General features: G+C 46.7%; 2 protein-coding genes across 3 annotated transcripts in view; one reads left to right on the top strand and one right to left on the bottom strand.

The window, feature by feature from the left end:
• Window positions 1–24,885, bottom strand: part of LOC119951358 (zinc finger protein 229-like) — a 394,086-nt gene that overhangs the window by 73,332 nt on the left and 295,869 nt on the right. The window lies entirely within an intron of this gene.
• Window positions 2,784–22,160, top strand: LOC119951549 (gastrula zinc finger protein XlCGF26.1-like; the record flags this gene model as incomplete). Its single annotated transcript, XM_038774742.1, has 3 exons — window positions 2,784–3,055; window positions 4,241–5,750; window positions 21,333–22,160. Coding segments are annotated over exons 2-3 (1,995 nt in total), but the record flags the coding sequence as incomplete, so codon positions are not given.

The following is a 24,885-nucleotide window of genomic DNA, read 5'->3' as shown; positions in this document are numbered from 1 at the left end:
ATCTGCACAGAAAAGGTCCAACTGGATGCAACTGATAAGGCCCAAGGCAAGGTTAGTGGCTCGGGATTTGAAGAAGCTTTGGGAGATAAAGAGGTCAGAGTGGCCCACAGTGGGAAAGGTCATTCTGAAATTTCTTTGGCCCTTTTTATGACATCTTCTTGGGAATGGAAGTCAAGAATCAGAAAAGCTGCCTTTGTGCTGGTGGATCAATTCCAGGGGGCAGCGTTTCTGCAACTTCCTGAGAAGATGCCAGGTGTAGAAGAAAGACTTTGGAAGTTCAATAAGTTTGTCTATGATTTGAACAATGTTTCAGAGTGTATGGTACTTCTCAGATCAGTTTTGTTCAAGTCGGGTTGTCTCCACCTGAAGGCAGAAGCTGCCGTGCTTTATTGGTACCATGGCAGGAAACTCTCGGGCATCTTTATGATGCATGTTGATCACTGCCTATGTGATGGTACTAGTGAGTTCCAAAACAATGTTACCGACAGGATCAGAACAACATTTATGGTTAGAATCAGGCTTCTGCAACCTTTAAATACATTGGATTGGAAATCGGGCAGTGTGGGTCTGACGTGACTTTACATCAACAATCTCACGGAGTCAGTATGAACCCTGTCACAGTCAATGGGCCGGGGCCTCACAGAAAGATGAAGATGTTTCCAAAGCTGGGACTGAGCAGTTGCAACGTTGAATTGGCCAATTGGATTGGCTGGGCCCACAGACAAGGCCGGATACAAGTTTTGATGTCTTCGAGCTGAGTTCTGTAATGAAATGTCCAAAGGTCGAGGACATTTAATGAGTGAACAAAATATTTTAAAAATACAAGGTGGAGAAATGTGTGCTGAAATTTCCATCTTTGGGTGAGCTAAAGAATATAAAATGGATTGTTTTTAGTGATGCCTCTCACTGGCAGGAGCCTGTCTCAGTGTCTGTACACTGAGTGATGTTTAAACATCTCTTTCAGCAGAAGAACTGACAAACATTTCTCCTTCTAGATTCAAAGGTTGATGATATACAGCTCCCATGAATCGGGTGACTATCAGATCTTGACGTGATGTTTGGTGTGAAATTTCTGTCATGTCAATCCTCCCCTTCTAATATCCTGTAAAATGAGTTTACAAACTTCATCACAGTCAGTACTTGATAGAAATTCAGAAAGGAGAATTCTAGTTTATTTGGAACATTCTTTCCTCATTACTTCTGAAAAGTAAACTCCCCCTCCATTCTCACTTTCTTGTACCTAATATTCACCCTCCCAATCCTCCTGAAGGTGTGATTCATGCTGATCCACAGAGGCAGGGTCACTGCCTCATGTCCCAAAGACAGACACCCAAAAGTCTTAATGCAGGCGGCGAGTACATGTGCATGTATCCATCTATATGCACCATTTGCTGTACAACAAAACAATTGATATATACTTCTGTATATCACAGTGAGGATCTGTGAGGAAGAATTTAATTTAGATAATGAGTGGACATCATCTGAAAATCACGACAGTGGTGGAAGTGGAGAATAATAATAATAACTCCCTCCCTAACAGCAGTGGGCATACCTACACCTCGGGGACTGCAGCAGTTCAAGAAGGCAACTCACAACCACCTTCTGAAGAGCAACTGGGGATGGGCAATAATTGCTGGGGGAACCAGCAATGCCCACATCCCGTAAAATGATTTTTAAAAAAATATTTGAAAAAATAAATAAATTTAGAGTACCCAATTTTTTGTTTCCAATATAGGGGCAATTTCGCACGGCCAGTCCACTTAACCTGCACATCTTTGGGTTATGGGGGTGAAACCCAAGCAGACACGGGGAGAATGTGCAATCTCCACACAGCCAGTGACCCAGGGCCGGGATTCGAACCCGGATAAAAATTAATAATAATGTTAAAATGAAATTTGGTGCAGACTTCAAGGAAACTACTTTGCAGCGAAACAGGGATATAGAGAGGAAATGGGACTGACTTATAGAACATGGAACATACAGTACAGAAGGAGGCCCATCGGGTCTGCACTGACCCACATTAAGCCCTCACTTCCACCCTAACCCTGTAACTCAATAACCCCTCCTAACCTTTTTGGACACTAAGGGCAATTTATCCTGGGCAATCCACCTACCCTGCACGTCTTTAGACTGTGGGAGGAAACCGGAGCACCCGGAGGAAACCCATGCAGACATGGGGAGAACGTGCAGACTCCGCACAGACAGTGACCCAGCGGGGAAATCGAACCTGGGACCCTGGCGCTGTGAAGCCACAGTGCTATTCACTTGTGCTACTGTGCTGCCCGGATTGCTCTTTCCTGAATCAGCATGGACTCGGGTAACTGAATGGACTCCTTCTGTGTCGCAATGATACATGGCTGGAAATATATAATGTAGCTATAGTACTTTATTACATAACTAAAAATAATAGTGCACTTAATTACAGAACCACAAATATCTCATCTGTACCATACAGCAACACAAGACATATTTCTGTCCAATATTAATTAATGTCCCCTTAAATGTCAGCCATCTCCTGGAGAAACCAGCCCTTTAATTGTGAACATTTGGAAAAAGACCATTCTTTTAGCCAGACAAATAAATGTGTCAAGCTGAGGGAGCAAAGGATGTCAATGTCTTTAAGAGAGAGAGAGAGAGCTGGGCCAAGCTTTGCAGAGTCTGCACCCTCCCTGGATTCACTTCCTTTCCCTTCAGTTGCTGCAAGTGACCAATTGAAGGTGAGAATGTGAAAAGAAATGGAAAGGGGGAGAAAAGAAAGTGTTTTACTCACAGATGTTGGAGACAGGAGGACGTTTCAGTCTGTGTGAAGCTCAATCTTCATTCGCACAATTCCCGCGCTCCGATTGGCTGGAGAAGCAGAGCGCTCCCGCACTTCCCATTGGTCAACACCTCAGCAGGATGGTCACGGGGTGATTGAATAATTCCTATTGGCTGATTCAGGCAGTGCCCCATTGTGACGTCCAAGCGGAAGTGAAGAAAAAATCCTCCCCAGGAGATGCTGGCATTTGAGGGGACAGCAAATTAACATCAGAGAAAAGCCCAGTGTTGTTATATGGTACAGATTAGATATATTATTGATGGTTCAGTAATAAAGTACATTTATTATTATTTCCAGTTGTGCAATATTGTACTGTGGCTACGTTATATATTTCCAGACATCTTTTCTTTGTTCTTTAGAAAATAGGCGACAGTTTTAGATAGAGAATCTGGATCGGCGCAGGCTTGGAGGGCCGAAGGGCCTGTTCCTCTGCTGTAACTTTTCTTTGTCCTTCCCTCAGAGGGTTGTTCGTCTCTGGGTTTCTCTTCCACAGGGACCAGTGGAGTCTGGGAGTCACTGAATATATTCACGGATGAGTTGGACAGATTTCTGATTGAGGGGGAGTCGAGGGTTATGAGGAATCAATAGGAAAAGGAGAGAAAGCTGAGAAGAGGAGGGATTTCTTCACTCGAGGATGTGGTGGAGCTTTGGAAATCTATACTCCAGAGAACTGAGAAACCCGGGTGATCAAGTATTTTGGAGACAGAGATTGATAGGTTTCTAGATATTCATAATATCAAGAAATATGGGGTAAATTGTGGGAAAATGGTACTGAGGTAGATTGATCAATGATCTTATTGAATGGATAAGCAGGCTCGATGGGCCGAATGGCCGACTCCAGCATCTATTTGTTATGATCTCTGAGTCCGGGACAGAAAGCAGTGAACACGGTAGCACAGTGGTTAGCACTGTTGTTTCACAGCTCCAGGGTCGTTTAAGGTTCGATTCCCGGCTTGGGTCACTGTCTGTGCGGAGTCTGCACATTCTCCCCGAGTGTGCATGGGTTTCCTCCGAGTGCTCCGGTTTCCCCCCACAGTCCGAAGATGTGCAGGTTAGCTGGATTGGCCATGCTAAATTGCCCTTAGTGTTCAAAAACGTTAGGTGGGATTATGGGGATCGGGTGGAGGTGAGAGCTTGAGTAGGGTGCTCTTTCCAAGGATCGGTTTGAATCGATGGGCCAAATGGCGTCCTGCACTGTAATTTCTATGATTCTATGATCTGTCAATCAGCTTGAATCAGCACCTTCAGGAGAATTGGGACGGTAAATATTAGACACAGCACAGTGAGAATGGAGAGAGAGTGTGGGATGGAGATTTCCTGCTTTTCACAAATAAGAGAGAAAAGAATGTTCCAGAGAAACTAGAATTATCTGAATTTCTACCCTGTACTGACAGTGATGTATTTTGTAAATTATTTTTTCAGGATATTAGATGATGACGAAGTAGAGACAGAAATCTCAAATGTCACGTCTCAATCCGACAGTCATTTTGGCAACTTAATATGGTCAGACTTTGAATTAAGAAGGAGCAATGTTTGCCCGATCTGTCAGCTTCAAAATAATTTAAACATCAGTGTGACTGGAAAAGCACAAAGATATATGGACACCCGTGTGAGAGTGTTCCAGAGCACTGACTGTGGAAAGAGCTTTAACCAGTTGCACAGCCTGAAAAAACATCGGACTATTCACAGCCGGGAGAGACCGTACATGTGTCCTGTGTGTGGACGAGGCTTTAACTGGTCGTAAAGACACAAGGACACTGGCACCATGGAGAAACCCTGGAAATGTGGGGACTGTGGAAAGGGATTCAGATGCCCGTCTGTGCTGGAGATTCATCGGCGCAATCACACTGGGGAGAGGCCGTTCAGCTGCTCGCAGTGTGAAATTACATTCACTCAATTATCCCACCTGCGGAGACACCAGCGAGTTCACACTGGGCAGACGCCATTCACCTGCTCTCGGTGTGGGAAGGGATTCAATCAGTTAGCTGATTTGTGGACACACCAGCGAGTTCACACTGGGGAGAGACCATTCACCTGCTCTCAGTGTGATAAGGGATTCATTCAGTTATCCCACCTGAGGACACACCAGCGAGTTCACACTGGGGAAAGGCCGTTCATCTGCTCTCAGTGTGGGAAGGGATTCAGTCGTTTTGCCACCCTGCAGACACATCAGCGAGTTCACACTGGGGAGAAGCCATTTACCTGCTCGCAGTGTGGGAAAGGATTCAGTGATTCATCCAACCTGCAGAGACATCAGCGAGTTCACATTGGGGAGAGGCCGTTCATCTGCCCTCAGTGTGGGAAGGGATTCACTCAATTGTCCAGCCTGCAGACACACCAGCGAATTCACACTGGGGAGAGGCCTTTCACCTGCCCTCAGTGTGGGATAGGATTCACTCAATTATCCAACCTGCGGACACACCAGCGAGTTCACACTGGGGAAAGGCCGTTCATCTGCTCTCAGTGTGAGAAGGGATTCAGTAATTCCTCCCACTTGCGGACACACCAGCGAGTTCACACTGGGGAGAAGCCGTTTACCTGCTCTCAGTGTGAAAAGAGATTCACTCAGTTAGACCACCTGCAGACACACCAGCGAGTTCACACTGGGGAAAGGCCGTTCATCTGCTCTCAGTGTGGGAAGGGATTCAGTCATTTTGCCACCCTGCAGACACATCAGCGAGTTCATACTGGGGAGAAGCCATTTACCTGCTCGCAGTGTGGGAAAGGATTCAGTGATTCATCCAACCTGCAGACACATCAGCGAGTTCACATTGGGGAGAGGCCTTTCACCTGCCCTCAGTGTGGGAAGGGATTCACTCAATTGTCCAGCCTGCAGACACACCAGCGAATTCACACTGGGGAGAGGCCGTTCACCTGCTCCAAGTGTGAGAAAGGATTTTGTGATTCATCCAACCTGCTGAGACACCAACAAGTTCACAAGTGATTACAGGGGTTGGATTCTGCTGTGATTGTTTCTGCTTTCAATTCAATGCAGCATTGCATTTCATTCACTTTGTCAGGTGGTCGATAGGGAGGGTCGGAGGGTTTTTTCCTGCTGGACTGGCCATTCCCACGACTTTGCCTTCAGTGGGCTGATGCTCTTTGAGCCTTGTTAAAAATATTTGGTTTCAAATTTCACGAGGTTCACAGAGTGAGAGAGTGTTTGGAAGTGAAAAGATATTTAGTTTGCAATTCTGTTTGGAAGTACCCTGATGCGTGCCACATTGCCATGAAGATGGGCTATGGTGGTGATATGGTTTCTTTCCTTAATTGATATGGATGTTTCTCACAGAAGGAAACTGTTGAGGTATGAGGGGCAAGTTGTATGTGGCAGATTCGTTACTGCCAATAAAATTTATGATGTTAGACAGGCAAGCACTAGCATTTAATTTTTGTCACATATTTACATAAAATATAGATTATATTAAGAAACAAAAATCCTATGGGATAAGTGATGAAATGGTAGCTTCCAAGAAAAGTTAAAGATTCCATTAGATCAAAGAAAGAGGCTCATCAGGTGGCCACAATAGTAGTAACCTTTTTTTAATTATAAATTTAGAGTGCCCAATTCATCTTATTCCAATTGAGGGGCAATTTAGCGTGGTCAATCCTCTTACCCTGCATATCTTTGGATTGTGGGGGTGAAACCCACGCAGAGACGGGGAGAATGTGCAAACAGACAGTGACCCAGAGCCGGGATGGAACCTGGGACCTCGGCGCCGCAAGGCAGCAGTGCTTAATACTGCGCCACCGTGCTGCCCTGCTAAAATAGAAGTGAGCCTGAGGATTGGGAACCTGTTTTCAAATTCAGCAAAGAAGGAGCAAGAAACTGATAAAGAGAAAGGAATAGAATAGCAAAGGCCAATGTGGGTCCATTCCAGACAGAGACATGAGAGTTTATAATGGGGAATGAGGAAATGGCAGAGAAACTAAACAATGTGTGTCTGTCTTCACGGAGGAAGATACAGAAATTGTAACAAAAACACTGGAGAACCGAGGAGTTCGTGATCACGAGGAACTGAAAGGAATTAGTCTGAGTGAAAAAGCAGTGCTGGAGAAATTAACAGGATTGGAAGTCAATAAATCCCCAAAAGCTGATGCTCTACATCCCAGAGTGTTGAAAGAGGCGGCTGGAGAGATAGTGGATACATCGGTGATCACCTTTCAATATTCTGGACTTCCAGTGATGGTGATGTGCTGAGCGGACACACATCAGGTGGCTCTCCTCCAAACCAGAACCAAATAGGCACTTTTAGGCATATTTTACCCAGAAATTTGAAGGCAAATTAATCTCAACTGAGAAAAGAATATCTGTCAAAATTCTGTAGATTCAGGGCAGCACGGTTGCACAGTGGGTTAGCACTGCTGCCTCACGGCGCCAAGGTCCCAGTTTCGATCCCGGCTCTGGGTCACTGTCTGTGTGGAGTTTGCACATTCTCCCCGTGTCTGTGTGGGTTTCACCCCCACAACCCAAAGATGTGAATTGGCCACATTAAATTGCCCCTTAATTGGAGAAAATGAATTGGGTACTCCAAATTTTTTTTTTAAATTCTCTAGATTCTGGAATGGAGTAGGCCACGCGGCCCCTCGAGCCTGCTCCACCATTCAATAAGTCCCTGGCTGATCTAATTGTAACCTCAACTTCACACAGGCCCCTTAGAAAATAAATCTGGGAGGTAGTTATGGGAATAAGGAGATGGCAAAGGAGTTAGATAGATATTTTGCATCCGTGTTGATTATTCGATTAATGCTAATAAATATGGGGGAGGAATTAAATATCACTACCAGAGATGTAGTCAAAACAAAGAACACAAAAAAGTACAGCACAAGAACAGGCCCTTCGGCCCTCCAACCCTCAGCACAGATCATGATGCCCTAACTTTAAAACAAACATTCTGCCCTTACTCGGTCCGTATCCCTCTACTTCCTCCCTATTCATGGACCCATCCAGATGCCTCTTAAATGTTGCTAATGTGCTGCTTCCACCACATCCTCTGGCAGCGCGTTCCAGGCACCCACCAGTCTCTGTGTGAGAAACTTACTGCTCACATCTCCCTTAAACTTTCCCCCTCTTACCTTGAATCTGAGCCCCCTTGGAATTGACACTTCACCATTGGAAAAAGCCTCTGACTATCCAACCTGTCAATGCCTCTCATAATTTTGTCGACCTCTATCAGCTCTCCCCTCAGCCTCTGTCTTTCCAATGAAAGCAATCCTAATTTATTCAACTCTCCTCATAACAAACACCCTCGAGACCAGGCAACATCCTGGTGAACCTTCTTTGCACTCTCTCCGAAGCTTCCACATCCTTCTGACAATGTAGTGACCAGAACTGCACGCAATACTCCAAATGTGACCTAATCAAGGTTTTATATAGCTGCAACATGATTTCCCAGCTCCTGTATTCAGTGCCGTGGCTGATGAAGGCAAGCATGCCACATGCCTTCTTAATCACCTCGGCCGCCTGTGTTGCTACACAAGGGAACTGTGAACCTGCACGCCCAGATCTCTAAGGGTTCTGCCATTTACAGTATAATTCATACCTAGATTTGATCCTCCAAAAAGCATCACCTTGCATTTGTCCGGATTAAACTCCATCTACCATTGCTGTGCCCAAGTCTCCAATCTATCTACATCCTGTTGCATCCCTCGGCACTATCAGCAACTCTGCCAATCTTCGATTCCTCAAACTTACTGATCAGACTTCCCACATTTTCTCCAGACCATTTATATATGCTACAAACAACAGAGATCCCAGCACTGATCCATGCGGAATACCACTAGCTACAGATCTCCATTCTGAAAAACACCCTTCCATCGCGATGCTCTGTTACTATAACCAAGCCAGTTCTGTATCCATCTAGCCAGCCCGCCCCGAATCCCATGTGATTTTAGTTTTGTACCAGTCTGCCATGTGGGACCTTGTCAAATGCCTACTAAAGTCCATATAAACTGGATTCACAACCATCCCCGCATCAAATTACTTTGTCACCTCTTCAAAAAACTCAATTAAGTTGTTTTTAAGACATGACTTTCCCCCGTACAAAACATGCTGCCTGTCACGAACTAGTCAATTTTCTTCCAAATGTGCATATATTCTATCCCTCAGTATCTTTTCCAAAAGCTTCCCCACCACTGATGGCAGGCTCACCGGTCTATAATTTTCTTAAAGAAGGCTATTCTAAAGAAGGCATTGGCTATTCTCCAGTCATCTGGAACCTCCCCTGTGGTCAAAGAGGAAGTTAAGATATCTGTTAAGGCCCCAAGCATTTCTCCCCTTGCCTTCCGCCTTCCGCAGTAACCTGGAATAGATCCCATCCGGCCCTGGGGACTTGTGTACCTTAATGCAATTTAGGATACTCAACAATTTCTCCTTTGACATATTGACGTTCTCAAGAGCTGTCACACACCGATCCCTGACCGCAACATCCACCATGTCCTTCTCCCTGGTGAATACCGATACAAAATATTCCTTAAGGATTTCACCCACTTCCTGCGTAACTTTTGCATAACTTTCCTCCATTGTCCTTGAGTAGGCCTACTCTTTCTCTTGCTAACATCTTGCTCCTAATATGTCCATAAAAAGTAATGGGATTCTCCTTAACCAGGTTTGCTAAAGACATTCCATGGCCCCTTTTAGCTCTCCTAATTCCACGTTTAAGTTCCTTCCTGCTTTCACTGTATTCCTCAAGTGCTTCGTCAGTTTTTAGATGACTAGACCTATCATATGCTTCTTTTTCCCTTTTGACTAAGTCACAATTTCCCTTGCCGTCCATGGTTCCCAAATCCTGCCATTTCTATCCTTTAGTTTTGTGGTGATATGCCTTTCCTGCACTTCAATCAACTGGCCTGTCAAAGCCTTCCACATGTCAGATGTGGATTACCCTCAAATAGCTGCTCCCAATCATCCACATTGCCCAGTTCCTGTCTAATTTGGATGTAATTGGTCCTTGCTCAATGAAGCACCACTCGCTCCTTCGTAAAGTTGTTCTTTACGTCACCACAACCATCTCTAATCAAGCAATACAATTCTGTACCATACACACATTTGTAGTCCAGTAATATCGACATATACATGGCTCGCAGCTGCATTAAGATTTTCAGGTCCCTGTTCTCAGGACGGGACTCAGCGAACTTGAATTTGTTGACCAGGATGAATTAGGGGGTGTATATTAGATAGAGCAGAGTGAGAATGGAGGGAGAATGAGTGGGACGGAGATGTACAGCTTTTGGGGAATGAGAGGGGGAAGAATGTTCAATATAAACGAGAATTGTCTGTTGTGAATTTCTATCCTGTGCTGACACTGCCTTCAAAATTTTCACTCAGCTTCTACTGCCCTTTGAGGAAGAGAGTTCCAAAGACTCACGACCCTCTGAGAGAAAAAGTTCTCCTCTGCCTTAAATGGGCAAGTTATTACTTTTAAAGAGACTCCAATTTCTCGATTCTCCCACAAGAGGAAACATCCTTTCCACATCCACCCTGTCAAGGCCGCTCAGGATCTTATACGGTTCAATCAAGTCACCTAAACTCCATCGGACACAAGCCCAGCCTGTCCAATCATTCCTCAGAAGACCAGCCTCCAATTCCAGGTATGAGTCCAGTAAACCTTCTCTGAACTGCTACCAACACATTGACATCATTCCTTAAATGAGAGCAATACTGTACACAGTGCTCCAGATGTGGTCTCACCAATGTCCTGTATAACTGAAGCATAACCTCCCTACTTTTGTATTCAATTCCCCCACAATAAACAATAACATTCTATTAGCTTTCCTAATTACTTGCTGTACCTGTATACTCACCTTTTGAGATTCATACTCTTGGACACCCAGATCCCTCTGAGTCTCAGAGCTTTGCAATCTTTCACCATTTAGATTTATTTATTTATTTTTATAAATTTAGAGTACCCAATTAATTTTTACCAATTAAGGGGCAACATAGCGTGGCCAATCCACCTAGCCTGCACATCTTTGGGTTGTGGGGGCAATACTCACGCAGACACGGGGAGAATGTGCAAACTCCACACGGACAGTGACCCAGAGCCGGGATCGAACCTGGGAGCTCGGCTCCGTGAGGCAGCAGGGCTAACCCACTGTGCCACCGTGCTGCCCCTCTCACCATTTAGATAATAAGCTTTTGTATTCTTCTGGCCAACGTGGACAGTTACACATTTTCCCACATTATTCTCCATTTAGCAGATCTTATTCCACTCATTTAACATGTAAACGTTTTAACCTCCTTATGTTCTCTTCACAATTTGCCTCCCTGACTATCTTTGATCATTGGAACATAGGAGCAGGAGTTGTGTATTCATCCAATCGAGTCTGCTCCACCATTCAATACAATCATGGATGATCATCCTCTTCAATGCCTTTTCCCCCACACTATCCCCATATCCCTTTGTGTTATTGGGATTTAGAAATCTGTCAGTCTCTGCTTTAAACACACGCAATGACTGAACTTCCACAGCCTCTGCTGTAGAGAATTCCAAAGATGCACAACTTGTGGATCTCTGTAGATCAAACCATTGCCCTGATCTATCCCCATATCCCTGTCAGTTTATTTTCCTCAAAAGCCCATCCAATTTCCTTTTGGAAACATTCCATCATCTCTGCTTCTAGCCCCCTCGTAGGAAGTGGCTTCCAGGTTTTTCACACTTTCTTCAAATGCAAACGAGTCTCAGAAAGAGGCCATCCTGCCCATCGTTCCCATGCTAGCTCTTTGAGTGAACTATCTGACTAGTTCCATCGGCCGGCAAGTTTCTTTTCCCACAGAATCTGTCCAGTTCCCTTTTGAAAGTTGCTGTTGAATTGACTTCCTGCACCTTTGTCAGGCAGTGAATCCCAACAGCTTGTTCTGTTTTAAATCTAACAATTTCACAATATACTGTGTTTGGATTTTCACAGGGGATCTGAAATGGAGAGAAAGACATGGTTATTGCACAAAATCAAGACTCAGCCTTTATGAGTGGTCTTAATGAATGGGCGGAGTGTGAAATACCCAGATTTGCGGTGCCAAGGTGCCAGTCTGGCAGTGCCAAGGTGCACACGTTCTCGGGGCTGGGCCGGGGAGGGGGGAGGGGCCACCCTGCCCTCTCCCTGACCACTCAGGGGGGTCTCCAATGGCCCGGGGAACCCCTCAGGTACCCTGATGCCTGGCCCATGTCTGTGTGGGCCATTACTAATCGGTGTCCATGTGACCGACTGGGGAGTCGCTTCAATCAAGGGAGGCTTTTAGATTGGGGGTCCTTCCCGTTAATAGGATGGAGATTGGCCTTAATTGTATCCAGATCTCGCCAATGAGGATAGACCGGTTAGATTGGAAACCGATTGGCGCTTGGTGCAGTGCCCGATTTCAGACTCTCCTGCGATGTAACTGCCGCACTTGGATTTGCGTCTTGTGCATCGTGGCCATTAGATCGAACCTGATTTTCATTTGCTGTAAAAATGTAAAAGCTTAATTGGGTATGTAAAGAATGTGCAATGAGGATAAATGTACTGGCAAGAGAGACCTTCAACCTCTGATTAGCCTCAACATTTGAAACTGTATGAATAAGGGATAGTATAGAATCAGATAAAGGGATAGTATGAAACCGTTCTATTGTATTCCTGTCTGAGATAATGAGAGAAGGTGGTGTATGTAATTGGGGATCAAATTCAATTAATCCAGTGAACAAATTGACCAATGGTCATGTTACAACAGGCGCAACTCTGACGTGAAGTAATGGTCACTTTGGGGATAAAAGTAGAGGTTGTGAAGGTCTTCCTTGCTGGCCAAGTACTGAAGATTCCCGAGGCCGCGTTCCAAGGAAATTACTGTCAAAGAAGGAGCAGAGAGGGTTATACTGATCACCCGCATGAAGTTGTAAAAGTCAATGTCTCAAAGTTGTTCAATAAACCTTTTTCATTTAATAAGCATATTTTAAAATTTACTATCCCGAAAATTCTGCCTTTGTCTTAATTGGTTAAAGTCTTGTCTGAACCAAAGTGAATTTATTGAATGGTCTTTATTTATTGAATATCGTCTTTCTGCCTACTACCATGGCAACTTAGGGTCAAATGTTGTGCCCATCCCCACCATGACCATCAAGGTGTGCACACGTGCAATGGCCGGGATCTTCGGCCCCTCGCCCATCGTAGCTGCCTCCAGGGTGTACGCCAAGGTTGTGTTTTTCCTGCGGGCCGAGCAGGCGGTACCATGTCTACCAGGTCCTGGAAATGGGGCTGACGGTGGGCAGGACACACATGGTGGTGGACCCGCTGGAGGCCACTGCCGAACGTGTGGTTCTTTCAAATGTGCCGCCCTACCTCCCCACCAAGCTCCTCCTCCCCATCTCAACCTACTGGGGGAGGTCAGGTCACGGGTGGCACCGCTAACACTTGGCCTGCGCGACCTCTCCCTCCGCCATGTATACCCCTTCCGGCGTCAGGTTTTTGGCTGCCTGACCCAGGAGGAGGTCACGGAGGGAGGTTTTGTGGTCTCCCGCCAAGGGGAGGACTATAAAGTGTTTTGGTCTGTGGATGGCATGTGGTGCCATGCTCGCAGAGGGTTGGGGCATATTCGTCGGAACTGCCCCACCCTAACAGGCGCCACCAACACCACCTCAGGGTCTCGGACAATAATAGTGGAGTTGGGGCCCAGAGGATAAACAGCAAAGGATTCACTCACTTTGAGAGTGGCAAACACAGTGTCTGTTGCAATCATAAGTCAGGCTGCAGTGAAGAAGTGAAAACATCATTGAATCCAATGAAGGGCAGGGTCTGCAGTTCCATATGATCCCACTCCCACCTCAGGCACAGGGGTGGGAGGTCAGAGGGCAGCAGGTGTTGGGACTGGGGAGGGCCAGAGACAGGAACAATCAGCGAGTTAGCCTGAGCCAATGGCCGCTCTCACCATCTGTAACCGTCACAATGTCCGGGTGATTGACGGCAGGTCCCGACCAATAGGAAGAGGAGGCGGGGCTGGAGGACCATATGAGGGCGGCTGGTCCTCCAACTAATCGGAGTGAATGAGGGGCGGGGCCTGCTGTGATTAAAGCATGCGCAGTGTGGATAATAGCGAAGGAGAAGGCCGTTTTTTCAGATCGGAAATTGGTAAGAGGCGTTTAACAAAATGAGGGAGCGAGAGATCGCGGGGATGGGCGGAAACGTTGTGTAAAGCTGTTGTGAGCCGCAAACCGCGAGAAAAAATCCGGGATCCAGTCTGTACCTAGCAGAACTGCAACTCCTCATGTTCGGCTCGGGTTAACAGCCGCCATCTTTATTGTAAGAAGTCTTACAACACCAGGTTAAAGTCCAACAGGTTTGTTTCAAACACGAGCTTTCGGAGCACGGCTCCTTCTTCAGGTGAATGGAAAGGCTTGTTCCAGAAATGTTTATATAGACACAGTCAGAGATGCCCCGGAATGCGAGCACCTGCAGGCAATCAAATCATCAAAGATGCAGAGAGAGAGGTAACTCCAGGTTAAAGAGGTGTGAATTGTCCCAAGCCAGTTCAGTCGGTAGGCCTCTGCAAGTCCAGGCTTGTTGGTGGGGGCCGAATGTAATGCGACATGAATCCCAGATCCCGGTTGAGTCCGCATTCATGCGTGCGGAACTTAGCTATAAGTTTTTGCTCAGCAATTTTGCGTTGTCGCGTCTCCTGAAGGCCTCCTTGTAGAATGCTGACCCGGAGATCAGAGGCTGAATGTCCTTGACTGCTGAAGTGTTCCCCAACTGGAAGGGAACAGTCCTGCCTGTTGATAGTCGCACGATGCCCGTTTATTCGTTGTCGCAGTGTCTGCATGGTCTCGCCAATGTACCACGCTTCGGGACATCCTTTCCTGCAGCGTATGAGGTAGACTACATTGGTCGAGTCGCACGAGTATGCGCCGCGTACCTGGTGGGTGGTGTTTCCACGTGTAATGGTGGTGTCCATGTCGATGATCTGGCATGTCTTGCAGAGATTACCCTGGCAGGGTTTTGTGGTGTTGTGGTTGCTGTTCTGAAGGCTGGGTAATTTGCTGCAAACAATGGTTTGTTTGAGGTTGCGCGGTTGTTTGAAGGCCAGTAGTGGGGGTGTGGGGATGACCTTGGCAAGATGTCCATCCTCGCTGATGATGTGTTGGAGGCTGCGAAGAAGATGTCGTAGTTTCTCCGCCCCAGGAAAGTACTGGACGACGAAGGGTACTCTGTCAGTGGTGTCCCGTGTTTGTCTTCTGAGGAGGTCGGTGCGGTTTTTTGCTGTGGCGCGGTGGAACTGTCGATCAATGAGTCGAGCGACAGGACACCACTGACAGAGTACCCTTCGTCGTCCAGTACTTTCCTGGGGCGGAGAAACTACGACATCTTCGCAGCCTCCAACACATCATCAGCGAGGATGGACATCTTGCCAAGGTCATCCCCACACCCCCACTACTGGCCTTCAAACAACCGCGCAACCTCAAACAAACCATTGTTTGCAGCAAATTACCCAGCCTTCAGAACAGCAACCACAACACCACAAAACCCTGCCAGGGTAATCTCTGCAAGACATGCCAGATCATCGACATGGACACCACCATTACACGTGGAAACACCACCCACCAGGTACGCGGCGCATACTCGTGCGACTCGACCAATGTAGTCTACCTCATACGCTGCAGGAAAGGATGTCCCGAAGCGTGGTACATTGGCGAGACCATGCAGACACTGCGACAACGAATAAACGGGCATCGTGCGACTATCAACAGGCAGGACTGTTCCCTTCCAGTTGGGGAACACTTCAGCAGTCAAGGACATTCAGCCTCTGATCTCCGGGTCAGCATTCTACAAGGAGGCCTTCAGGAGACGCGACAACGCAAAATTGCTGAGCAAAAACTTATAGCTAAGTTCCGCACGCATGAATGCGGACTCAACCGGGATCTGGGATTCATGTCGCATTACATTCGGCCCCCACCAACAAGCCTGGACTTGCAGAGGCCTACCGACTGAACTGGCTTGGGACAATTCACACCTCTTTAACCTGGAGTTACCTCTCTCTCTGCATCTTTGATGATTTGATTGCCTGCAGGTGCTCGCATTCCGGGGCATCTCTGACTGTGTCTATATAAACATTTCTGGAACAAGCCTTTCCATTCACCTGAAGAAGGAGCCGTGCTCCGAAAGCTCGTGTTTGAAACAAACCTGTTGGACTTTAACCTGGTGTTGTAAGACTTCTTACATGTTTCAATGAGTGGGAGGAGCTTGTTCCCCATTGTTCAGAATGGAGACAACTTGTCCATCAAACTGGATTAGTCTTTGAGTCCCAATGTCTTATTGATGATGCAAAGCGGTGGCAGAGATGGAAAGAAAAGGAAACAAATCCTGCTCTCCGGATTTCACTGCCTCATTGGACATCTTGCCCCACGTGTCGAAAGCTCTGCGGCTCTGTTCAGTCACATGAAGACCCAGGGCAGAAACTTGCAACCCTGAGTCAACATCATCCTCAAATCAGGGGACTGCTGATGACAACGAGGGTCAGTGTGCAGAGGGGAGCATGAGTGGTCATCGTGGACCCGGGAGCAGGAGGAGAGAATGTAGTGGATTTCTTTTCTGGACTGACAGTGATTACGAGTAGCATGGTAGGACAGTGGATAGCACAATTGCTTCACAGCTCCAGGGTCCCAGGTTCGATTCCGGCTTGGGTCACTGTCTGAGTCTGCACATCCTCCCCGTGTGTGTGTGGGTTTCCTCTGGGTGCTCTAGTTTCCTCCCTCAGTCCAAAGATGTGCAGGTTAGGTGGATTGGCCATGCTAAATTGCCCTTGGTGTCCAAAATTGCCCTTAGTGTTGGGTTATGGGGATAGGGTGGCGGTGTGGACCTTGGGTAGGGTGCTCTTTCCAAGAGCCGGTGCAGACTCAATGGGTCGAATGGCCTCCTTCTGCACTGTAAATTCTATGATAAATTCTATAATCTGTGAATAATTTTGGAAACACCTTTTACAGGGGATTACGAGGGGAGGATTTACACACACAGCAAATTCAAACCAGGAGAAATATTTTATCTTTCCTGAATTACATTTCTGGACTGACAGTGATGCCTTTGTAAACTTCTTTCACGGGGGATTAGAAAGGGATTCGCAGACAGGAAACTCACAATCGAACCACCGTTCGAGGTATCAGGACCTGGAGATTATCAACCTTTGTGTGTAAGCATTGAGTTTCAGATCTATATAAAATGACTACCTCCTATCTCCCCTGTAGATCTTGTTCACAACCTTAAATCTGTGTCCCGTAATCCTTTTACAATCTGCTGATGAGAACAGTTATTAAAAATCTTTTGCTGGGTTTGCCATTGTCGTTTCTGGTGCCTGGGTCGATGTCGGATGGTCTGGGATGGATCCCAACAATTTTTTCACAAATGCCACATAATTGCCACATTCTTTATTATTAACACTGCAATGAAGTTAACTGTGAAAATCCCCAGGTCACCTATTCCAGCGCCTGTTCAGGTACACTGAGGGAGAATTCAGAATGTTCAAATTACCTAACAGCACGTCTTTTGGAACTGCGGGAGGAAACCGGAACACCCGGAAGAAACCCACGCTGACACGGAGAGAACGTGTAAACTCCGCACAGACTGTGACCCAAGCTGGGAATTGAACCTGGGTCCTTGGTGCTGTGGAGCAACAGTGCTAACCACTGGGCTACCGTGCCGCACATCATCCCAGTTAGGGGCATAGACATTCACCAGCACCACCAATGTACCTGCCAACAACCCACTGACCACCGTGTATCTCCCATTAGTGTCCGCAACGAGCCCAGTGACCGAAAGAGGAATCTGTTTATTGATTAGAATTGCAGCAGCTCGAGCCCTTCGTCAAAGCCCGAGTGAAACACTTGGCTCACCCCTCCGCAGTCTGGTCTGATCTCCATCTTTTTTTCTATATGTTTAGAGTACCCGATTATTTCTTTTCCAATTAAGGGGCAATTTCAGTGGCCAATCCACTAACCTGCACAGCTTTGGGTTGTGGGGCGAAGCCCATGCAGACATGGGGAGAATGAGCACACTCCACGCAGCCAATGATGCAGAGCCAGGATCGAACCTGGGACCTCGGTGCCGTGAGGCAGCAGTGCTAGCCACTGCGCCACCGTGCCACCCTGGTCTGATCTCTAACCTGCAAGTGAGTCTCCTGCAAGAGCACCACACCAGCATTTAGATTCTTTCAGTGAGCGAAAACACTCTACCTCTTCACTGTTCCACCCAATCCCATTACATTCTGGATGACCAGCCAAATCCGGGGTCTCCCACCCCCACTTCCCCATCATGGAATCAGCCATTTCCACCGTGAGGGACGATCGAGTAAATCTTCAAAAAGTACAGGCCAAGGGTCCACACAAGATGGCTGCCACACACACCCTGAGAGTAAAACAAAAGCAGTTCTATAGTCATTACCAGCAAGCTAACCCCTCTGTCCCACCCTCATTTCCTGCCAACGCCCCACCCAGATACACATAGTCATCACCAGCTGCAGCCCCCATCTGACTCTCATTCACCAGCTTACTTCTGGCAGGGCAACCCCTCTCAGAACAAAAAGAAAAAGAACAATGATATTGCCCACCTCGAGGATAAATCCTCACTGGGATAACTGAGTGAATCCCTTTCCACACTCAGAACAGGTGAATGGTCTGTCGCCGGTATGATTATGGTGATCAGTCTCCAGCTCACATGGGGATCTGAATCCCTTCCCACAGTCCCCATATTTCCATAGTTTCAGCACGCTGCTGGTTCCCTTGTCGCTTTCCACATTTGACGATCAGTTGAAGTCTTGTCCCCATAGAGAACACATGTACGGCCCGCTGTGAATGGTGTGATGTTTGTTCAGACTGTGTAACTGGTGAAAGCTCTTTCCACAGTCAGTTCACTGGAACACTCTCATTCGAGTCGTGCGTGCGTGTATCGGGGTTTTTTCAGTCACACTGATCTTGAAAATCTTTTCCTGCAGACAGAACAGACAAACATTTCTTCTTCCACATTCACAGGCCAATGATATTCAGGTCCTGACTCTGTTAAATCTTGATGTGAAGTTTGATTTGAGTTTCTATCTGTAAATCCTCCCCTTGTAATGTCCAGTAAAAGGAGTTCACAAAAGTCAACACTATAGGGGCAGGTACGATGGCACAGTGGTTAACCGAGGACCTGGGTTTGATACCGGGCCACTGCCATATGGAGTTTGCATGTTCTCCCCGTGTCTGCGTGGGTCTGGCCCCCACAATCCAATAGGATGTGCAGGTAGGTGAATTGGCCATGTTAAATTTACTCCTTAATTGGGGGGGGGGGGGGGGGGGGTGGAATTGGGTAGTCTAAATTTAATTTTTTTGTAATTAATAAAAGAGTAATCACTGTCAATCCAGGATAGAAATTCTGAACAGACAATTCTGGTTTCTCTGGGGAGGTGCGTGGCACAGTTGTTAGCACTGCTGCCTGTGGCGCTGAGGACCCGGCTTCGAATCCCAGCCCTGGGTCACTGTCTGTGTGGAGTTTGCACATTCTCCCCGTGTCTGCGTGGGTCTCACCCCAAAGATGTGCAGGGTAGGTGGATTGGTCACGCTAAATTGCTCCCTAATTAAAAAAAAAAATTGGTTACTCTAAATTTATTTCAAAAAATGATTGCCCCTTTCCTAATGTTCACAATTAAAGGGGTGAGTTCCCCGGGAGATGGCTGACATTTCAGGGCAATTAAATTAATAATGGACAGAGGTATGTCCAGTGTTGTTACATGGTACAGGTTAGATATATTATTTACCGTTCTGTAATAAAGTAAATGTATTATTATTTCTCGTAATATAAGACTGTAGCTACGTTATATATTTCCAGTCATCTCTTCCCTCAGAGGGTTGTTAGTCTTTGGATTTCTCTTCCATAGGGACCAGTTGTATCTGGGAGCCTCTGAATATATTGACGCACAAGTTTAACAGATATTTTATTGACAATGGAGTTAAGGGTTATGGGGAACAGGCAGGAAAATAGAATGAAAGCTGAGATGAGGAGGGATCTCTTCACTCAAGGATGTGGTGACGCTTTGGAATTCTCTACCCCAGAGGAATGTGGAGCCTCAGTCATCAGGTATGTTCAAGACAGATATTGATGCTGTTTCGTGCAGGGGCACTAGCTTAGCAGCCCTGGTCACGGCGCCTCTGCCGCTTCCGCTGGCACGGTTCTCCACAAGCCGATAGTGGTGGCGGCTCTTTGGATCTGGGGCCAGTGGAGGAGGCATTGAGGGGAGGTAAGAGCATCAGTGTGGACCCCAATCTGCGACAACCACCGATTTGCCCCGGGGAACATGGACGGGGGTATTGACTGTGGAGGAGGGCGGGGATTGTGAGGTTGGGGATCTGTGAGGATGGGGATTGTGAGGATCTGTTCCTGGAAGGGAGCTTTCCGGGCATGAGGATGCTGGAGGAGAAGTTTGGGCTGGCGAGAGGGAACGAGGGATACTTCCAGGTGCGGGATTTCGTACGCAGACTGGAGCCGTCCTTCCCACGTCTCCCACCGAAGGGGAGGCAGGACAGGGTAGTTTCTAGGGGCGAGGTGGGAGAGGGTAGAGTCTCGGACGTCTTCAAGGAACTAATGGGAGAGTAGAGTAGGGGGATATTGAGGCAGGTCCTTGCGCGAACAGAGCCGTGGTTTGCACTATGTTTAATTTGCGTCTTGACTTTTTTTGTACTATACAATGTCACTTTTTCTATATGCCTAAAATACCTCAATAAAATTGTTTGTTTAAAAAAAAGACAGATATTGATAGATTTCTAGATATTGAATATATCGAGGGATATTGGAATCGTGTGGGAAATTGGGGCTGAGGTAGATCGGTCAAGGATCTCATTGAATGGTTGAGCAGACTCGATGGGCCAAACGGCCGACTCTTACTCCTGTTCTAATGGCTCTGTGCTGGTCAGGAAGCAGTGAGCTGAGCTTGGATCTGTCAATTAACATGAACCAGCACCATCAGGAGAATTGGGAGGGTGAATATTAGATACAGTAGAGTGAGAATGGAGGGAGATTGTGTGGTATGGAGATTTACAGCTTTTAGAGAACAAGAGAGTAAATAATGTTCCAGAGGAACTAGAACTGTCTGTTCTGAATTTCTATCCTGTACTAACAATGATGACTTTTGTCAATTGTTTTTAAAGAATATTGGAAGAGGAGGAATTATAGACAGAAATCTCAAACATCACGTCTCGATGTGACAAACTCACTTGATTCTTTCTGATCTGAATATCATCGAGCTCTGAATATCATCAGCGAGAAGGAGAAATGTTTGTCCAATTTGCCGGTTTCAAAAGATTTTAAACATGAGTGTGACTGGAAAAGCACCGAGACCCCCACAACACACACACCCGAGTGAGAGTGTTCCAGAGCACTGACTGTGGAAAGAGCTTTAACCAGTTACACGGCCTGAAAAAAACATCACACCATTCACAGTGAGGAGAGACAGACCACATGTTCTGTGTGTAGACAAGGCTTCCACTGATTGTCCAATCTGGAGAGACAAGAGGAGACATAAAACATGGAGAAACCGTGGAAATGTGGGGACTGTGGGAAGAGATACAGATTCCCATCTGAGCTGGAGATTCATCGCCGCATTCACACTGGGGAGAAGCCATTTAGCTGCTCTCAGTGTAGGAAGGGATTCACTCAGTTATCCCAACTGCGGGAACATCAGCGAGTTCACACTGGGGAGAGGCCATTCACCTGCTCTCAGTGTGGGAAGGGATTCACTCAGTTATCCAGTCTGCAGAGACATCAGCAAATTCACACTGGGGAGAAGCCATTTAGCTGCTCTCAGTGTAGGAAGGGATTCACTCAGTTATCCCACCTGCGGGAACATCAGCGAGTTCACACTGGGGAGAGGCCATTCACCTGCTCTCAGTGTGGGAAAGGGTTCAGTGATTCATCCGCCCTGCGGAGACATCAGCGGGTTCACACTGGGGAGAGGCCATTCATCTGCTCTCAGTGTGGGAAGGGATTCAGTCAGTTATCCACCCTGTTGAGACATCAGCGAGTTCACACTAGGGAGAGGCCATTCAGCTGCTCTCAGTGTGGGAAGGGATTCAATGATTCATCCACACTCCGGATACACCAGCGAGTTCACACTGGGGTGAGACCGTTCACCTGCTCTCAGTGTGGGAAGGGATTCATTGATTCATCAACCCTGCTGAGACATCAGCGAGTTCACACTGGGGAGAGGCCATTCACCTGCTCTCAGTGTGGGAAGGGATTCATTGATTCATCAGCCCTGCTGAGACATCAGAGAGTTCACACTGGGGAGAGGCCGTTCACCTGCTCTCAGTGTGGGAAGGGATTCACTCAGTTATCCCACCTGCAGACACACCAGCGAGTTCACACAGGGGAGAGACCATTCACCTGCTCTTAGTGTGGGAAGGGATTACATAGAACCATTGAAAATAGGAGCAGGAAGAGGCCATTTGGCCCTTCGCACCTGTTCTGCCATTCATTACGATCATGGCTTATCCAACTCCATAGCTTAATCCAGCTTTCCCCTCCATATCCTTTGATCCCCTTCACCCTAAGTGCTATATCCAACTGCTTCTTGAAAGCATACAATGTATTGGCCTCAACTATTTCCTGTGGTAACAAATTCCACAGACTCACCACTCTCTGGTTGAAGAAATTACTTCTCATCTCTATCCTAAATGTTCCACCCCGTATCCTCAGACTGCGACCTCTCGTTCTTTACACTCCTACCATCGGGAAAACTTTTCCCACATCTACCCTGTCAAGTCCTGTTACAATATTTTAGGTTTCTATGAGATCCCTTATTCTTCTGAACTCCAGCGAATACAATCTTAACTGATTCAATCTCTTATACTTCAGTCCCACCATCCCAGGAGTCAGTCTGGTAAACCTTCGCTGCACTCCCTCCAGAGCAAGAACATCCTTCCTCAGATAAGGAGACCAAAACTGCACACAACATTCCAGGTCTGGTCTCGCCAAGGCCCTGTATAATTGCAGCAAGATATCCCTGCTCCTGTACTCGAATCCGCTCGCAATGAAGGCTAACATACCATTTACCTTCTTTACCGCCTGCTGTAGCTGAATGCTTACCTTCAGTGACTGGTGTACAAGGATACCCAGGTCTCGTTGCACATTCTCTTCTCCCAATTTATGGCCATTCAGCTAATAGTCTGCCTTCTTGTTTTGAGTCCGTGTGGAGACAAGTTCTCCCCGTGTCTGCGTGAGTCTCACCCCCATAACCCAAAGATGTGCAGGGTAGGTGAATTGGCCACGATAAATTGCCCCTTAATTGGAAAAAAAAATTGGGTAATTAAAACTTTAAAAAAATCATTAATACATCTTGTGAATATCTGGGGTCCTAGCACCGATCCCTGCGGTACGCCATTAGTCACTGCCTGCTAATTTGAAAAAGACCTATTAATCCCTACTCTTGGTTTCCTGTCTGCCAACCAATTTTCTACCTATTTCAACACGCCAATCTCATGTGCTTTAATTTTACATGCTAATTTCTTACACGGGACTTTGTCAAAAGCCATCTGAAAGTCCAGATATACCACATCCACTGGCTCGCCCTCGTCAACTCTACCAGTTACACCTTCGAAGAATTCCAGTAGATTTGTCAAGCATGATTTCTCCTTCATAAATCCATGCTGACTCTGCCCGATGTTGCCACTGTTTTCTTAGTGCTTTGCTTTAAGATCTTTGATGATGGATTCTAGAATTTTGCCGATGTCCGGTTTACTGGTCTATAATTCCCTTTTTTCTCTCCGTCTCGCTTTTTAAATAGTGGAGTTACATAAGCCACACTCCACTCTGAAATGAAATGAAAATTAAAATCGCTTATTGGTCACCAGGGGCTGGTTTAGCACACTGGGCTAAATCGCTGGCTTTGAAAGCAGACCAAGGGAGGCCAGCAGCATGGTTCAATTCCCGTACCCGCCTCCCCGAACAGGCGGTGGAATGTGGCGACTAGGGGCTTTTCACAGTAACTTCATTGAAGCCTACTCGTGACAATAAGCGATTTTCATTTTAATTTTATTTCAGATTGCCCTAGTCGCCACATTCCAGCGCCTGTCCGGGGAGGCTGGTACGGGAATCGAACCGTGCTGCTGGCCTGCCTGGGTCTGCTTTAAAAGCCAGCGATTTAGCTCAGTGAGCTAAACCAACCCCAATCTGCAGGAACTGATCCAGAGTCTATAGAATCCTGGAAGATGACCACCAATGCATCCACTATTTCTAGAGCCACTTGTTTAAATCCTTTGGGATGCAGATTATCAGGCCCTGGGAATTTATCACCCTTCAATCCCATCAATTTCCCCAACACCATTTCTCTACTAATATTGATCTCCTTCAGTTCCTACCTCTCACTAAATCCCGCGTTCCCCAACATTTCTGGTGTCTGATTTGTGCCCTCATTTGTGAAGACAGAACCAAAATATGTATTTATTTGCTCAGCCATTTCTTTGTCCCCAATTATCCATTCTCCTGTTTCTGACTGTAAGGAACCTACATTTGTCTTCACCAATCTTTTTCTCTTCACATCCCTATATAAACTTTTACAGTCAGCCGAATTTCCTGTTTTAGGCCATTCCCAACATCACCACTGCAGTTTGGGGTCTATATACGATGCCCATGAATTTCCGTGCCCCTTGGTGTTTCTCAGCTCTACCCATACAGATTCCACATTGTTGGAGCTAATATCCTTCCCCACTATTGCATTAATTTCCTCTGCCACTCCACTGCCTTTTCCTTTTTGTCGGTCCTTCCTGAATACTGAATATATTCAGTTCCAATCCCTGGTCACCCTTGGGCCATGTCTCCACAATCCTGATTATCTCACACCCGTTTATGTCTGTTTGTGCGATTCACTCGGTTATGCCATCTGCAGTCACAACAGGGAGTTTATACTGGGGAGAGGCCATTCACCTGCCCTCAATGTGTGACGAGGTTTTGTAATTCATCGCACTTTTTTTTATATAGAAATTTAGAGAACGCAATTCATTTTTTCCAATTAAGGGGCAATTTAGCGTGGCCAATCCACCTACCCTGCACATCTTTAGGTAGTGGGGGCAAAACCCACGCAAACACAG

Source organism: Scyliorhinus canicula, chromosome 17 (assembly GCF_902713615.1).
Source record: "Scyliorhinus canicula chromosome 17, sScyCan1.1, whole genome shotgun sequence".
NCBI lineage: Eukaryota > Metazoa > Chordata > Chondrichthyes > Carcharhiniformes > Scyliorhinidae > Scyliorhinus > Scyliorhinus canicula.
The sequence above is the reverse complement of the archived record's forward strand: the minus strand, read 5'-3'. Positions and strand labels throughout refer to the sequence as shown.